The 19,330-nt window shown below is 34.6% G+C and overlaps 1 protein-coding gene across 3 annotated transcripts in view; it reads right to left on the bottom strand.

The window, feature by feature from the left end:
* Nucleotides 1–19,330, bottom strand: part of LOC138699503 (tenascin-R-like) — a 113,659-nt gene that overhangs the window by 57,454 nt on the left and 36,875 nt on the right. For all 3 annotated transcript variants that reach the window (XM_069825446.1, XM_069825444.1, XM_069825445.1), the window contains exons 9-14: nucleotides 18,639–18,728; nucleotides 15,050–15,106; nucleotides 13,207–13,263; nucleotides 6,780–6,839; nucleotides 2,803–2,889; nucleotides 254–394 (exon numbers count right to left, since the gene is read on the bottom strand). In XM_069825446.1, coding sequence (XP_069681547.1) covers nucleotides 254–394; nucleotides 2,803–2,889; nucleotides 6,780–6,839; nucleotides 13,207–13,263; nucleotides 15,050–15,106; nucleotides 18,639–18,728 — 492 coding nt within the window. The remainder of the gene's footprint in view (nucleotides 1–253; nucleotides 395–2,802; nucleotides 2,890–6,779; nucleotides 6,840–13,206; nucleotides 13,264–15,049; nucleotides 15,107–18,638; nucleotides 18,729–19,330) is intronic.

Genomic DNA, 19,330 nt, shown 5'->3' with positions numbered 1-19,330 from the left:
CATCGTTCGAAAACGGACCTATGTTCATACGAACTTTTTCACTCAAAATGGCCTAAGATATCGTATTCTAAATTGTTTACCTTTCCTCATGAATCACCCTGTATTTTATTCTTAATTTTACTATAGTTTATATAATCTATTAAAAATGATATACAATTCCGATTCTCTGTTTTTTGTTTATAATTTAATTCAATAAATATGTATGGGCTTATTTCACAACATATTAAAGTGAAGAGTGCAAAGATTCATGTACCTGAATCGCAGTATCTTCCCCTCAGTCCAGGTGCACATCTACATGCTCTTTTCGGAGGACACAGCTTCATACCCTTACAGCCTCCTGCAGTTTTCGAACAGCGACCTTCACATTTGGAGCCATATTTATTAACACCACAACCTGCAAATGAAATTCGTGGTCGTTTAAGCTTTATACAGGATGTAATAAATTCAGATTTACACTTATTAATGTTGTATTAGTTTCATATATCTCATTTGAGTTATGTTTTTAGCTGGATACTTAAGACTTCATACAAAGAGGCCGGGATTCGACTGTGTGAGATTTTAGGTGGAAAGAGGTGACTCGATTCTGTGACATCCTTGGTGCAAAAAGTGACTGATGTAGACTTTCTACGTTACTTCTCTCTAATTCATTCTCTCCCTTTATAGATATGTCATACATTTCATTTGAGACTGATTAATAAAATAATTTACCCATATTTTCTATTATTAAGTTAATAAGATTTTTAATAAAGTGAGACGTATTTTTCGTCGCTTAGAGGCTGAAGTTGAACATCTCTTTGGATTTGAAGAACTGATGAAAGAAGTGGACTTTGATGGGAAACTCAATTTTGCAAACTTTGTGGTATATAAACGTCGAACATCTAGCATGAATGTGATTTATTAAACTTTTCAAAGTCTACTATTTTGTCGTCATAAATCGGGGATATAGTACACTACCAAAAGATATTACGATGACCTTATAGACAGAGTTCTGATACAAAAAAGAAACTAAAAACACAGGGTGCAAATAATAAGTGTGCGATGGAAGAAGAGATGGTCTGGAACGTGAACTATGAATGTTCTCAATGAATGTCAAAAGGTATGAGTTGTTCGTTATCGAAGGTTTGCCTTCTTGGAAGTCACGATGCCGACATTTATTTTAATCCCAGCTGCAGTAGTTGAGGAAGTTTATATAACCCAATAACTGCTTTACTCTTTTCCGAAACAGAGGTGAAGCGTTTCAAATAACTCAAGGAGTACATCCCAGTGTTTCTGAGTATCGAACACAGCTCCAAGGAAATAGACAATCTCATTGTTACCATCCTCGGTGTACTCATTACTTCTGTTTATCACTCCATACGTTCATATTCATACTCTCATATTTAAACACCTTCCGTGGAATCTGTGAAGTGACGCTGAAAAACAAGCCTTCTACGCATGTAGCGTCATAGATGACTGGAACAGTGAGTAGTGCTTGGAGAAAGCGAAATTGAAGGGAAGGAGGTAGGCTCCACTCTCTCTCAAGTGACGTCATGTGCGACCTTACTTCACAGATTCCACGGACGGTGTTTACCCGAATTTCTACATGAATTCAAGTGCACACATAAATACACACATATGTACAGGGACATCATTTTATTTTTACTAACATTTTTAATATTAACTTGTCTATACCTCTGGATCAGCGCCGTTTGCTATCCCCTTCCACGACTGGAGTTCGATGATACTGACGTAATATACAAACAAATCACTTCACTAGGTATAGGAGGGAAGAAAAGTAGTTCATCCATTTATGTAAACTAGGAAATATTGCGCTTTTGAGTTTAATCATTTTCATTAGGTTTTTGTTTAATCAAAATACAGTACAGTATTAACAATGAGTGTTTTTACTCACGAACTGAGCTGTCCATGTGGACGTATTCATTATGCAGTGTATATTATAGTGTCTACAACACATTAGCATACAATATAGAGAATGAAGTTAAATTGAAAAATAATCATAATATGGATATTAAACACATTTCGATACAGGCTTCAGTTCTAATGTGCATATTATCGCACTAATTATAACATATTGTACTTAATTCCAATTATCAGTTCCTCGTACTAGTAACTCATGTTAAAATAATTCTGTACCTACTCTATAAAAGAGTACCTTACGTACTGTAAATTCAATCTTCACTTCTGCCCGAAAAGATAAAATTACTCAGACATACTATCTACTGTCCGTCCAAGTGGTTATGTCGTAGGGTCGTAGAAAGGAGGGAGATCAAGTGACAGTTAATTACTTAACGAGGCCCTTTTATTTACGTTCTTTTAAACAGTTGTATAATACTACGTAGACGTCCAATTCCTAACAGAAATTAATGTTCTCAGAAAAGAGCTAAGACAGCCCAGCCACTAGCTGGCGAATAAAAGCTGGTGGGGGAAACCGAGATACGACGTAGGCAAAAGGACGACAGTACCTGTGCGAAAATGATTCAATATTGAAAGCTTTTTCGTCACTGGAAAATACGAACATATTTTTGGAACGTACTGTGGCTACTATGACTGTATATGCGGTCTTGGATCTGTGTGGAAGACGGTTGAAGGGGTGGGAGTGAAGTACATTCAAAAACTCAGGTACAATAAAAATTGAAGTAAAAATAAAATGATGTCCCTGTACATGCATACTGTACATACTATACATACATACATACATACATACATACATACATACATACATACATACATACATACATACATACATACATACATACATACATACATACATACATACATACATACGCCTAGATATATACATACCTTTCTGGCAGTTTGGTCCGATGAATCCCTTCGGGCATAAACATTCATCTTTATTCTCGCTATAAATTCCGTCGTTGAGACAGTTTTCTAGTAATGAAAAGAGCGATAATCATTTTAATAAATGCCAATAGCACTTTTCGATACAAATTGTTCCTGACGACCGTACATTACTAGATACTACACCACTATACTACTGTACTACTGTATTAATATGAGTTATTTTACCTCCATAACCACATTACCGTAACTAGACTACTAAAATCAAGACCCCTACAGCTTCTGTCACATGTAATATAAAGGTTGGTCCACAAGAAGCCGGAAATGGAAACAACGAGAACGGAAATACTGTTAAAATAAATGTATTTAAATGTGAACATTCACAATTTTATTAACTGTCACGTTCCCGTTCCAGGGCACCGGCAAGGTTCTCGTTAAATATGAATGCTCATATTTAAATACATTTATTTTAACAATATTTCCGTTCTCGTTGTCGTTTCCGTTCCCGATTTATTGTGGACCAGCCTTAACTTAACTCAATGTATAACATTTTATAATTTTATTAAATACACCTAGCTGTTTGTTTTTTAAATTGTATTTTATTCTTTGGTAAGTGTCGGTAGCTATATCCTGCATTTTACGTCCTGACTGACTAGCTGATCCACCGAATGACTGATATATTTACTGACTTACTAATGGCTATATTGCCAGCCCTGCACACTGAGTGATCTTGCGGATCCGGGTTTCTGTGAAGCTTAGCCTACTGACTTGTTATCAACTGACTTACATACATTCTTATAATTATATACCTAATAAAAAAAATTCAACTAACTTTGTGACCAAACGACTGACAGTTTCATCGACTAAATATCTGATTATCTGATGTCTAAATAACTGACAATTTGAGAAACCCCTATGTTTTATGTTTAACTAGAAATACTGTTCAAGAGAATTTAAAAAATTCATATCACATATTCACAATTCTCTCTAAATAGCTAGTTTATGTATTTCTGCCATAGTAACAGAAGTTGTAGTTAATTCGATTAGTAAGGGTATATGAATGTGTTAATTTTATATAGATTCAGGTTTTTATCATTGTTAATCTAACATGCTACAGGGCAAAACAGGTTGCAATTAAAGGAGATATTACTACTATTAATAATAATAGTAATAATAATAATAATAATAATAATAATAATAATAGCTATAATATCACTTTTCATATCATATGTATGTTTTTATGTAATATTTCTCTGTGTTTTATGTTTTGTGTGTGTATTTTAAATAATATGTCTATGTTTTATGTGTTGAATATGCATTTGTATGTAATATGTCTATTTCACGTCTTATATATATAATTGTTCACATATATACTGTATATATGTTTTTATATGATATATGTCATAAAAATAATATGGTTATTTCTGTGAAATGCTTACTTTTTTATGTAACAAATCTGTGTGTGTTATGTTCTGGGAAAATATTTTATGTAATATGCAAAGCTCGGAACTTGGGGACTTGTGTGTAGTGTGCATGAGTAAGGTTACAGGTACAACGTACACAAAACTCACCCTGCAAGTGCTCAGGGACAGTCGTGTGTACTAAGAAAGTGGTCACATCGAATGACAGGAAGAGGGACGAGGAAACTGTGTCATGTCGAAGCCAATGACATTCAGATAATTAATTAGAGGTAAACGGTCTGTCTGAAAATAAGAAAATACGTATTATTCGAATGGGTATTGTATACGTTTGAAAATATATTTCTTAAAATTTAGGTACAGAGTTTATATTTCGTAACTTGTGTCAAACACAAACTAGAGATTGGAAACGGGCATTCATTGAAATACATTGCAGTCCTTTAAATCGGTGGAAAATTTGTCCATAGCCATGGATCAAGTCGTAGTGAAACCTTCCCTAGTAGTGACATAGAAATTGAAAACTATTTTCGATACTTATCTTTCTCAGATACGAGATCAGCTAGCAACTACTGAAAATCGAACAGGAAACAGTGACAGTGAAAACATTCAACACTTTATTTCGGCCTTAGACTTTATAATATAATTACAAACCATTTTCCAAATTTGAAATATTTTAAAATTGAAGCTTTTAAAAAATAAATTTGTAAAATTATCCACGATATAATATAATATTAACAAATGTATTTTTTTTTACCTTATATTTCTGTCTACTATATTCTTGTTTTTATTGAATATCACTGGCTTCTGTCGAATTGTCAATTTATATTAAATATGTATTTTTTTCTCTTTTTCTCTTTCTTCTTTATTCTTGCTCTTGTGTTGTATTTATTGGTTTGAATTAAGTTACTTACTGTATTTAGTGAAGTGTCCTTGTAAATTTTATGTTATATTATTGACTAAGACCACACCGTACACGAGCCTGGCTCTTACGGTAGTGGCTAGAAACATTTTTGTTTTATAAATGTAATTTGTATTCAGTAGGTAGCTAGTTAAAATAAATAAAATAAAAAAGTTAATTTTGCTCCCGTCACTTCATGTGACGTGGAAATAAGTTTCTTTCGTTTCAAATCATATTTAACAGACGAAGAAGGTATGGGTTCGAAAAATATTCGAATGTATGTAGTCATACACTGTAATAAAATATACAAAGCAGAACTATAAATTTGATATATTTTGCATGTTTATGTATATATATATGCTATAAAATTACTTGTTTCAACCTACCATAATATTATCATTATGTTGTTCCAGCCAGGAACCACTTTTATAGCAGACCTTACAGTACCTCTGTGCTGGAAGCGGGAGTTTATTGACATTGAATTCCGGTCGCTTAGCCACGTTCAAAGACACAAGTCCCCAAGTTCCGAGCTTTGGTAATATGTCTGTGTTTCATATATTGTGTATCTTTTTTGATGTATTGATTGTTTTATCTTATATCTACAGATTTGTATATAATATAACTATGATTTTTATTATGTCATACACATTTAATATAATTTGTGTTTTATGTCATATGTATATATTTTAGGGGAGAGTCGGGTAGTATCGGACATCGGGTAATACCGGACAGTGAGTTTCTTTCATCTACCACACGATGATAGTACCTGAATGACATGGTTACGTTTCTGTGATGTCGCATAGAGAAACGTAACCATATCAATCAGGTTCTATCATCGTGTGGTAAATGAAAGAAACTCACTGTCCGATATTACCCAATGTCCGATACTACCTGACTCTCCTATATACTGGGTGTTCAATTCAAAATTTGTCATGGCTCGCTGTATGCCGTCATGTGGCTAGCTGATGAGCCTAGAGAATTCAATCTTCCTACACTTCCGCAGAGGTGTATAACCTAAGAGGCAGAGAAGTTGCCTAGCAAGTACGGCGTTCATTCTGAAGAGTACGTACCGATACGTACGGTAATGCCGGTAGTGGCAGGAATGTGAACTGTTTGGAAATACGTACTGTCGGGATATGGGGAGAGGGTTAAGACGATTACTTACGTATTTGTTGACATTAACTTCGACGGTCAACATGGACACGGAGCATTTGATTTGTGTTGTGGAATGTTACCGTACGCAACCGATGATAACAAATACCCTGCGTATGACTTGCTGGCGCAAAACACAGTTCGAAAGAGGTTATGGTAGCACACAGACCGTACAGACCGCCATTTGTTGCTACGACGTTCAAGTTATACCGTACACGTTCTCAAGTTCAGATTGAAGAACGCCTTAAATAATAGGCAACTTCTCTAACATATAAGCTGAAACTCGCTTCAAATCGGTGACCCAACAACAGTGACGTCATGACACACTTTGAAATGAACACCCAGTATATAAGTATTTGTATGTGGCTATATTATTTATGATTTAATTACAGATCTAATATACTTTCGGGTAAAATAGGATCCAATAAATTTGGAAATTCAGTAATAATAATACTTCATACTACAGTTGCGGAGTTATAAAAATTGAGAAAGTACATTATAATAAATTTTACCATCTGTATTCGGCTTCACTGCATAGTAAAACTCCGTGTTGGCCGTTTCTAATGTCCGATCTGAAACATTAACAGTGAATACTGACTCAGAATAAATGTTATATTACGATAGAAGCTTACACTATGTTTCGCAATGTGTGAAATGTGTTTCATTTGGGGATTCAGGAAACAAAATAGTAAGAAATGCATAAAAACCAGCTCCGATACAGCTGCCCCTACGTTTGTCGTTTATGCTTTTTTTTTCAACTTATCAGCGTTCGATAATATCGGCAGTTGAAAATGATAAAGCATTCTACTGATTATATAGCTTATTACTGAAATTTGCGGTATGGAAGTATATTATTTTATGACACTATATCATCTATAATCTCACGAAATATGGTAGTCTAATTCCGAAATTAAGATTTGTACACTTTTATAATTTGTATTGGCAAAGATGTTAAATTCCAGATGAGTAGAAAGTTGGATTAATAACTTCAGTTTTTAAGAATGGGAATAGAACCAGTTACGAAAACTATAGAGGTTAAGACTTGTGGACGTAGAATACAAGATCTTTAGAAAAATAATAAATTAAAACACAAAAATCTCAACAGAACCCCTAATATTAGAAGAATAAAGTAGATTTAAGGGGAGTCTGTGTTTCCATATCTTACAATGTTAAATTCCTCAATTTTGGATACACTTTTCTCAGAAGTTATAAAAGATACAAATGTATAAAAAATACGGCTTATGTAACACACCTTTAATTATACAACCCGTTAAATGAATTTAAAATTCCACTGAGCGGTTGGAAAAAAAAAACGAAAAAAACTTGTATTTTTCATTTAGAGTAAACGTTGGTAATTTCGTGATAATTTTATGAAAATTAATTTAAAATACAAATGTGTAATTATTTTCTTATTCCTATTTTTCCATCTAAGAGACGATAATGTGCTGTACAAATTTGGAGACATAAAAGATTGGATACGTTTTTTAACAATTGCCAAAACCACCTTTATAACTTAAGCTAATTGGTTGGTTATTTCGTGATAACCTTAGTCATTTCGTGATATTACATTGATAATTTCGTGAGAGATAGAAGACTTCTGGAAAAATTCATTAAAGTCAAATGAAATTATCATTTATTATTACAAGACTTCAAACATAGTAATTCCGGCTAATATTCATAGCAAGAAAACATAGAAATACATATCAACATATAATATTAATGAAATCAAAATGAAAATTGAAATTTAAAAGGGATCTTCTTTGCCCTAAAAGGGTGAACATTTTTATTATGTACTTTACTATATGTTACGAGGGTCACTACAAAAGTAATGCACATTTATCCAAAAATTACATTATTATCCTACAGCTTTGCTATTTTCACAGAATGTAGATACATTCTTTAGGAACAAAATGTCACTTTTCCACATAATCCCCTCCCCTTTCAACTGCCTTACGTCACCTAGGAACGAAGGCCTGTAGACCAGCACGGTAAAAGTCTGGATCAACACGTCTGAGACACTCTTTAGTAGCGTGCACGAGGGAGTCATCTTCTAACCTCGTTCCTCGAAGGGATCCTTTAGTTTACCAAAGAAATTGTAATCGCAAGATCGGGAAGATCAGGACTGTAAGGCGGATGTTTCAGTGTTGTCTATCTCAGTTTTCTGATCTGGTCTGTGGTCTTGTGACTGACATGTGACCGTGCGTTGTCGTGCAATAGCAGAACATCCTGCTTTTCCCGATGTGGTCGAACACGACTCATTCGAGCTTGAAATTTCTTGAGAGTTGCCACATACGCGTCAGAATTAATGGTGGTTTCGTGTGGTATGATGTCCACAAGTAAGAATCCTTCTGAATCGAAAAATACAGTGGCCATAACTTTTCCTGCCGAAGGCAAAGTTTTGAATTTCTATTTCTTTGGTGAATTTGCATGATTCCACTCAATTGTCTGCCTCTTTGTCTCCGGTTCAAAATGGTGGAGTCATGTTTCATCTCCTGGCACAATTCTTGGAAGTAAGTCAGCTCCACCATTCGCATACTGGTTCAAAAGTTCACTGGGCACTGTTTCTCGAATTTCTTTGTGGACTTAACTGTAATGCCCAACAAAATTTCGCCTCAAACAGCTAAGATTTCTATCAGTAAAGCTAAGCCTATATGGCGACTACAGGTGTATCTAAAATTCCAAAAATCTTTTCTAAAATTTCACTAACATACAATAAATCCTTGTACTACATATCATATGCTTATGTTCAGTAAAAAACCTGTAATGCAATTATAAACATCCAAAAAATTTGTACGCCTGAAAAATCGACTCTAACTTGCTCTCTCCAAACACAAAAGCTCATTGAAGCAGCTACAATAGTCACACAAAGCGTTGCTGTATGTTATTGGAAACCGGACAACATATGCAATCCCTTGGCGGAAATTTGAATCTCGTAACACCATTGGTTAGCTCACGAAACAGCCAGGAAAAAAATATCACGAAATAACCACTGCCACGAAATTACCAATATTTACCCTATAACATTTTTTGCTTTAAGAATTACTACAAATTATTTTTTACTTTTGTTGAAAATGGAAATAACCTTATTTTTTAACCTACTGTGTAAAATGCCATCACATTGATATCTTATATTAATTTCAACCTTCTGGGTACAATACTTTCAGAGAAAAGTGCACCAATGTCACAAAAATAAGAAAGTGCAGAAAAATGGTGCCAAAGATCTTCCACACATGCAATGTTAAATTCCTTAATTTTGGGAGCACTTTCTCAGAAGTGATAAAAGATACAAATGTGGAAAAAAAAATAGGGCATATGTAACATACTATTATGTATAGAATCGGATAAATAAATTTAAAATTCCACTTAGCGGTTGGCAAAAAATAATTTTCATTGATGACATTTTTTTGCATTAAGAATCACTACAATATTTTTGCTGAAGATAGGGCTAAAAGCTGACAATTAGAAGAAATAAAATCATATCATTTTACATATATTAAACTACCGAAAAACGATAAAAACCAAAATTTCTTTTTTTTTTTTTTTTGTCCAAATTCGGTGTACAGACTTACATTAAGAATAGGAGATCTTGTATTGATAATGTCACATGAATTATATTGATGTTATAAAGGCGTGTGGCAAGGTTTACAGGCTTAAATTTGTTCGGAATATAAAACCAAAGGATGTTATTATAATGAAAAAGAATTTATATAACACCATAGGAATTTATAAAAAATCAGAAAATAATCTAACTAGTGAAATTGAAACTAATGTAAGTCTAAGATAAAGGTGTAGTTCATCACCTATCCTGTTTGATATTATATTGTGACAAAATTCTTCAAAAAGTAAAATTTGAGCAGATTCTGATGTTTTAATTGATAGATAAAATGTGAATATTTTGTTGTTTGCCGATGACATAATTTTAATACACAACACTGAAATAGAACTACAAAACTCAGATTCAAACGTTGCAATTTTCAAAACATCAACTACAAAAACAAAAGTAATTAAATTTTAAGGGAAAAATGTTGTGAAATGTAAGATTTATATAGCGAATAAGATTATAGGACAGGTAACCCTTTTCAAGTAGGAAATCTGGGAAGCGATATGTTATAAATATGATAGCCATTATGTGGTTTGTCATAGATTGGAACCCCATAAGTGACACCAGTAAGGCATTACTCATCCGGCAACTAAGTCAGGAGATAATGGAGTAGGGTGGCCAATTCCTCTCCCGCTCCATTCTACATTTCGCTGACTAGTTATATAGTACACTAATCAGACTTCAGATGTATACAATTATTGTTCTTTCTCTGACATATATAGTTCAAGTGAGATGTAGCCTACTGCCTGATACTAGATGTACAGTCTTGGAAAGAAGTTTTGTTGTAAAGATACTCTATAAGTCCCAGAAAGGAGGCAGTGCGCATGATCAGACATACAACGAAACAAAACTAATTTTATTACCTCAACTAGTCGTCCTCTTATGAACCAGGTCGCTCGTTCTCTGCTTTCTTTCTGGAACTTAGAAAGTATCTGTATGACAAAACTTTTTTCTAAGACTGTACATATCAATCAGAACTCCAATCAGAGATGATAACGATATTAAAGAAAATGTATAGTTATTCGAGGCAAAGCGCGGACAATTATTTAAATTTGTTTGTTTGTTTTTATTTGTTTGTTTATTTGTTTACTTATGCAAGTATTTATTTATTTATTTATTTATTTAATAGAATCATAAAAAATAAATTTATAATGCATACTCCATTTATATTGTTATGAAATTGGGGTTTTTACACAAATAAGATTAGGCTAGTATAAACCCATCTGCTGAGATGAGATTTCTGCGCAGTGTGAAAGGATGCTCAAGAGTTTATAAAATTCGAAATGAAGATATTTGATAAGAACTACGAGTAGAAATATATTCATTCTATAATAAAATAGGAGACCAGAAAAATTATTGGAGACAGCATGTGGACAGAATGGATGACTCTACACTTCACAAAAAGCAATTAAATACCAACCGAAAGGAGGAAGAAGTCAGGTACGACCAATGAAAAGATGGAGAGACGGGCACTGGCCTGTAAAGACGTTAAAGTAAAGACGGTGATTATGATGATAATAGTGATGATATCAACTATTAGGTAACTATTTACTGTCGTGGAATTGGTGATAGTGAGATGGTATTTGGCGAGATGAGGCCAAGGTTTCGCCATGAATTATCCGACATTCACCTTACAGTCGAGGAAATTATCAGCGAAATCTCAACCTCGTAATCATACGAAGCGAGAATTGAACACAGGTCCGAGTAAAGCTCTGAATCAGCAAACGCGCTGCCGCCTGAGCTATGTCGATGGCTTGGAAGCGTACAATGGTAGGCATGCGCAATGCACTTCATGTATGGATGTGCCGACAGCAGCGTAGCGAAAGCAAGATGTCTGTAAGCGCAAAGATTTCCCAAATACCATCTGCTAAATCTCAAGATCACCCTATTATTTATTCGGTAGCAATTGGCAGCATTGAAATACTCCTATAGCGTTTTCAACAGGATTGCGAACGAATTACTGTTATAACTAGACTTCGTTGAATTGCCACATGCAACATGCTATCAGGTTGCCGATGTACGGTAGTATAGAGGAGGCGAGCGACCGCCCGGTCTCGTAGTATAAGCAGTTCATGTTAAGAGTTGTGACCGGTCCAAATATGTAGAGCAGCTACAGCTAATGTTTATCTAAGTAAGCACTTGTTTTTGCATTACTGTGCTTGGAATAGTCAAAGCTTAACATTTGTTCAGCGCAGACAATAATTCAATCAAACATACTACAATGAGAGTGTTGCTGTTCCAAATAATTTCCCCTGGAATACCCTTACCCCCGCAGCCAGTCTTGGCCCGTTGGGGAACGTGGTTGGATGCTGTTAATTATTATGCAGAACATTGAGGCAAAAAATGGACGTAATTTATGCATTGGATAGCACAGACAGCTCCGCTGTTGCAGCTGTAAAATCATTGCCTTCTGAATAGCTATTGGAAGATATTCTGTTCATTGATTCTAATTTTAACATCGTGTCCAAAAGCATCATCCTGTTAGAATCGTCTAAACTACAACTCTCAGAAGCCCCTAATAAAGTGGATAAAGAATCAAAAACAGTTATCCAAAATAACAATTCACTAATTTCAGAAAAAGTGAAATGTAAGTTGAGAAACATTATTGCTAAAAATTCTGCCTATTAACAACTTCGTATTATAAATGATGTACCATCAGTTCACGACAAGACATCTGAAGTTGGTGTACTAAGAAGTAGTGACTTTCCGTTTTTCAATATGTACGTATTACATTGTGTGATGTTGAACGTGCATTTTCTCGAAATAAAAACTGTTTAAGTAACCATCGGAGAAGATTACTTTGCAGTCGCTCAAAATGTACGTAACTCTTCACTGTAATGCACATATTCAAGGATGATGTGAGTTTCTTACATTAAATTTTAAGAGTTAATATATCTCACTATAAAATAATTGTGTATAGATATTTCCTACTTCAATGATCATTCTTTATATTCCTTGAACGCAGGATACAGGTTTTATTGTAACCGCAGCATACTGCCCAGTATTTACTGAGGCATACTCCATCCGTTGCACACCCTCATACAGTCTATACCGCGTGCGCAGTAAACCTTGCGATTCTCGTGGCAATTCCACGAAGTCTACTTATAACTAAAATACGTTTAGCTTATGAGGAGCAGTGGCAGCGTCGGATTTAATTTGGAACCGTCTGATGTACAAAACAACATTTCACGTCACAGAAATGCTGTGAGGATTAAATTTCTACTATTTTCAGTCCTAAATCGATCTCTGTAATGAATCTAACATGTTATTAAGCACTCTTGATACTACGAAATATACCACAACCATCTGTAACGTGAAGACAATGGAACAGTTCTTACCATCAGTAGTCATTTCTTCGGGATATGGCGTTGTTGCCGCATATTCCAAACTGTCATCTGTAACATAAGCATAAAGTTGACTGTAGATCAGAGAATTACGCTACATAGGTGATGTACAAATTGTACATATCTTTTTCTGTTGAACATCATAATTTATTTCTGATACTACTAACACTTACTGTACATTGCGTGCATTATTTTACATCTGAAATAACATATTGCTACCATATTAAAAGGTAATTTCTTCAGAGATATGAATTAGGCCATTATCATCATTACAAATTCAATGCTCAGAGAGCATGTAACAAGGGACGAATAGTACACCTTTAACTTTCATACAAATTTGTTACAAACAGTAATTGTCTACTTTTTATGTAGACCTAATCTTTTAGATGTCTACTTCTGTGTTGTTTTGTATTTTTTTGTATATACTTTATGTATTTTATGATTATGATTCAAACCTGGTTGAGTGGAAGGGAAAGTCATATGGCCTTTACTCTTCCAGGAAAAATACTACAACTACTATTACTCCTAACAGATTATTAAAATTCGTGATTTGAAATTGATTGCATTTCCCTCTAAATATTATTTACAGAGAGTGGAGGTTACTTTTGCAAAATTGATCTTAGATTTCGTCACAAATAAAATTAGTAAGGAGTCAGATTAAGGGAGTGTGACTACCATAATGTAACAATAATAACCTTAACTGTAATCATTGTTCTCATTTAATTTATTGGAGCCGAGGCCGTATGACTACTGACAGAAATCTTTTCGAAAACGTTAGTCGGCATTTGTACTCCAAAAATAGATTCAGCCTTTGTTCCATGTATGTTTAGAAGTTAATTGCATTATACATCTTGATTACACAACTTTTAACACTGTATCACTTCAGAATATGTATGATAAGAACACAAGAAAGTTCTTAATTGTATTATTAAAAATAATAGACCTCATTGATCTTTGAGCACTTTCGGCACACATCACACCAAATTCTTCTTCCTACTTCCTTAGTCGATTACAATTTTTACATGCTTATCACAAATAAAGACCTATTACTCGAATGTGAGCCTAGGATCTGCTATTACTACTTTAAAACGTTAAGAACTTATGGCATGTATTACAGTGTAATGAAACCTCAATACAATCTGCGCACTTCAACGGGAGCGCAGATTAATGACTTCTCAAGATGGGTTAGAAATCATGAATACTTATATCGACTTTTGATGTTGCTAGTGAAGCACGTGGAAGGTATAGGGCTAGAGTGCAGCTTTGCAGCTAGCAGGCAGTATTCATGCTTCCTCACTCCGAGGCAGTTAGTAGGCAGACAGGAATTTGTTGTTCAGTAAGCACGGAAGTGTTTACAATACAATCACAGTCTAGTATATACAGTCACGAAGCTCAATACGTAGTAAATACGCATCCATAGATAGTTGTTAACTACTAGGATCGCTAATATCGCCTCATTACAGACAGTGCAAAATAGTACCGGCACAACCAATTGTTCCTAGCATCCTCACAACTCAAGCTTCGTGACTGTATATACAAGACTGTGATACAATGACAACTGAGCTAAGGATCATGTGATAACGTCGCTCGTCGTTCGCACTTGCCTTGTGGCGTCGGAAACACTAGTGACGAATTCAGTTTCTATTGGCTGATACATGAGAGTAGCTAAAAATATATGTTACGGAGGTATCAGGAGTTGGTTCTTTCCTTAAGATAGCATTAAGTAGGCCTCCTTATCATTCTCTAATTTAGCCTGTTAGTTATGCTTGCTCAGGCGGCGTTTCCTGGAGCAATCACATTTTACATTATACAAATACTTAATAAAAACAAATATTACCGTTCTCTGTCCTTTCTGCTGTATACGATTCAGTAGTGAAAAGTTCCAATGACCGATCTGAAACAAAAACATAAGATTTGTTACTTAAGAGTTGTTTGTTATTATAACGGATGAAATAGGCCTAATAGTATTTTTGTTTGCAAAAGAGATAGAACACCAAACGGTGTACCTACTCTAGAAGCATAATATATCAGTGAATAGTTGTGAATATGTACAGTTTTAGACAAAAAAAAATAACCAGCTGCCATACGCTAAGTCCCCTTCGGAACACTTCGGTTGATTCCGTGAAAGCTTAGGTTTACACTTGAAGGAATTTCTTATGCATGACTCCGCTCTGTTTTTCTTTTCATTTTGTTTGTTTGTTGCTTTTTCTGTATGTTTATAGGTCAAGTGTTATGAATAGTCTGCAACAAAGATATATTCAAGGAATAAATTAGGTGCAAGATAAATAGGCCTATTCTTCACCGGTGACGCTGATATAACCTCTGCAGTTGCGAGCGTCGTTAAATGAACCATAATTAAAAACAGTTAATATTCTTTCTCTAGTCGCTGCCCGAAGTGGGATCGGTCATTCGTATTTTTACTTCTGTAATTTAATGCGTGTAGATATAATCAATATAGCAGCATATCGGTACATGTATTTTGCCACGTAATAGACCCTAATGAATTTCATTATATTTCTTTTTTATGTTATATACAACCACTTTATCTGAATAGTATTAATGTCATTAAGTTAATGTTTTCCATTTATTGTGAACATACATTAACATAAAAACGTCACTTCCTAATCAGAACAAGAATTAGAAAAAAAAATGACAGGTTATGTAAGGAAATCCAACTGTTTGCGTAAAACGTCTATAGGCCTACTCGATTTAAAATAATAATATAGCTACTTTCTCAAACACTGTGGTGTATTTTATTTGATATTCATGTATACGTTATACATAACCAGTAGGCCTATATCCAATATTTCCATGACTATTATGTAGAATGAGGTACAGATACGGAAATAAAATTTGGAGCTCCCTTATTGTTGTTATAAGTTTCACTTACAACACACTGCGCATGTGCAGTAAACAAGAGCCCCTGTATATATGCTACTTGTGGATAGTCATGTGAAGTTACATAAAAGTAGACTCCCATCAAGACTCACTCCAAATTTTAATTCCGTGTCTGTACATTGAATAGAGAATGGGGGAGACGGGTGTAGAAAGCTACGAGACACTAAGTTCATCATACATTTCCATTTCCATGGTACCACGAATGACATCAGAGTAAATTTTTCATGTCAAAAGTTACAATTTTTCTCTCTTGTACGTAGAACCTAGACTTTTACATCAAACGGAATTGTGTTGTCTTTGGGACATTTAGTAGATTCTTTCTCCGGTGCTATCCCAGACTCAGGAAAATTAAACATTGAATAGAGATATCTTGTATCTTCGCTGCGTTTTAAATTTCTGGTACATGTTAATAGGCATATCATGATCATCATCAGCATCATGGATTAAGCCTTATAAGGCTCGTTCCGGTCTCATTTTTTTAACACTGTTGAGCCCATCTTGTTTTCGGTCTACCAACATTTCTTCTACCTATTGGGTTATAGTTCATCATCAGTTTTGGTATGCGGTCTACTTCCATTCTTTGTATATGTTGTTTCCAATCGTTTCTATATTGTTTTATTCTGTCTATTAATTTAAAAATGCTTAGTTCCCTCCTTATATCATCAGTTCTTTTCCTATCCAATAAGGTGTAACCTGCTACAGATCTTAGAAATTTCATCTCTGCTGCTTCTATTCTTCTTTCTTCTTTTTTAGTCAGGATCCAAAATTCAGACCCATAAAGCAACATTGGCACTGCCATTAACTCATAAAATTTAATTTTTGTTTCTTTCCTAGTACTTTTTAGGGATCTATTAATGACAGCGCATACATAGCTGAATTTATTATCTTGTTTTGAATATCTTCATTCTTCATATAAGAAATGTTGCACCCAAGATAATTGAAACAATTTATCTGTTCAATAATTTTTCCTTCCAAGACAATTTTGGCTCTTAATGTATCTGCTCCTCTAAATGCTAAAACTTTTGTTTTATTAATTGAAATGTTTAAGCTAAAACTTTTACTTATATTATTTAATTGGAATAGAGCCCTCTGTGCCCCATTTTCAGAACTGGATATTAAAACTTGGTCGTCCGCAAAAAGCAATGTAGGCATATAATTTTGTTTATTATCATAATCGTGTGACCTTACTTCTTGCCATGGAGAGGAATTTGTCAACAAGCTTGTATTTTGTTTTGTGATTATATTCAGCATTAATATGAATGAGTACTAATAAGCGAAATGAAATATGTCATAAATTTTGTTATTTAAGTTGACTTCCAATACGACTAATTTAGTACTGCAGATCGAAATTATAAATGTCTCTAAGTAATAGAAAATCAAAATCAACGCAGACATTTGGATATAGATGCAAAGCAGAGGACCATACCTAGGAATATTTCCTGCACACCAACGTCAAGTTGATGATAATGCTCAAGCTTTACGAACATACTAGACTGTCATTGGTCGTTAATTCAGGCGGTATCACACGACGGGAACTCTAGCTGAACAGCGTGCAGTCCTTGATGTTTAACAGCTGCTGTACAAGACCACTACTTGGTCAATCAAGCCAGTCGGTGTACTTTTGCTTGAATTTCGCCATCTACACACATACGATATTTCTATTCATGCGCAAACCATTAGCAATCGTCTGCATGAAGCAAATCTATGTTCTCGCCTCCTATTAGGTTCCCAGTAGGCCTATTGAGGAGGGAAAACCGCAATCAAAGATTGTAGTGGGGACAGCAACATTTTCACTGGTCCCAGGAACAATGGTCTGCTATGTTATTTACAGACGAGTCAATATTTGGATTGAGGTCCTATCGAAGACTCGTTACCTACACGGACATGTAGTTACAATACTGCAACCAACAATGCCTTAGGCCTAATTGTAGGGGCGGTTGGTGAAGAGTTCACCTAAATGCATGATAAGAACAACCCGTTCCACATGTCGCGAAGTGTGTTGAGGACTGTCTTAGTACCGAAGGAATTCAAGTGTTGCCTTGGCCAGCACAGTCTCCTGATTTTTAAATCCTATACAGTACGTATAGGATTTGATCCAGAGAAGGGTCCAACTTTATCTCGACGATATCCATAGACATAAGTTGCTGTATGTGTTTGAGAAATTTGCTTTCACATAAGTTGACTCGTTCTCTTCATATACAAGAGACGCAAAGCGGTTACACTCTTAAGAGTGGGATCTACTTTCTGCTTTTTAATTTTTTCTCTGTTATTACACCTATTAAGTCGTTAGTAGCAAGTAGTGTTTGCTCTATTAATATTAGACATTATTTTCAATAATTTTAAAATTATTACAATAATAACACTAATTTGTTTTCCACATTTTAAATTTATTTCTTTAAATAAAAGCCTAAAATTATGTAATTGTGTATTTTACACACGAAATATATCTAAATCCCTTTAAATTATATACATTTTATATATTATTAAATAGCCACGGAGCATTTGGTTATGTATATTAAATATCTCACCTTCAGTGTTTTCAGCAATGGCTAGATCACATCCAACTGAGAGATGATTAACATATCGATAATCTTTTAACACCAGAACGTCTTCATTACCTGCAAGTAAATTGTCAAATTATTATCACCACTCACTGATACTGTACATATCCTCAGTGGCGGCTCGTGAACTTGTGGATTGGGAGAGCTGCAGTAGATTTCGGTGCATACAAATTTCACTTCTTGATACCGTTACTGATAAGTATAGGGCAAAAATAAATGCACTACTTATCGAAAAACCAATACTTCCTGACTTAGTTGGGAGATGTCTGTGGGACCATTTGCTAATCCCTAAGAAAAACTAATACCATCGATTTCAGTCTGAATTTCAGATCGGCAGGCACTCAACTTACAATCTACCAGTTCATTCTGAATTGTCTTACAATAACCTTAAACAGTGGCATGTTCCAAATGATTTTTGAGAGGCTCGTTTAGATTACTCACGGACTGTAGCAACCCACGAAACACATGAGGGTTCTTCGAATCGTTTTTTCATCATGTCCCCTAAGGGGAAATTCATATTGGCCACAAAATTTGATACAATCAATATTTTTTTTTAAATAATTTCACGATTTTTTCTCACTTTTTGATTATGTTTGAGAATGTTTGTTCTGTTCGTTTCACTTAATTGTACAGCAGTGTGAGTTGCGTAACATAACCAA

This window comes from Periplaneta americana, chromosome 5 (genome assembly GCF_040183065.1).
Source record: "Periplaneta americana isolate PAMFEO1 chromosome 5, P.americana_PAMFEO1_priV1, whole genome shotgun sequence".
NCBI classification, from domain to species: domain Eukaryota; kingdom Metazoa; phylum Arthropoda; class Insecta; order Blattodea; family Blattidae; genus Periplaneta; species Periplaneta americana.
Note: the sequence above shows the minus strand (reverse complement) of the source record. Positions and strands in the feature narration are given on the sequence as shown.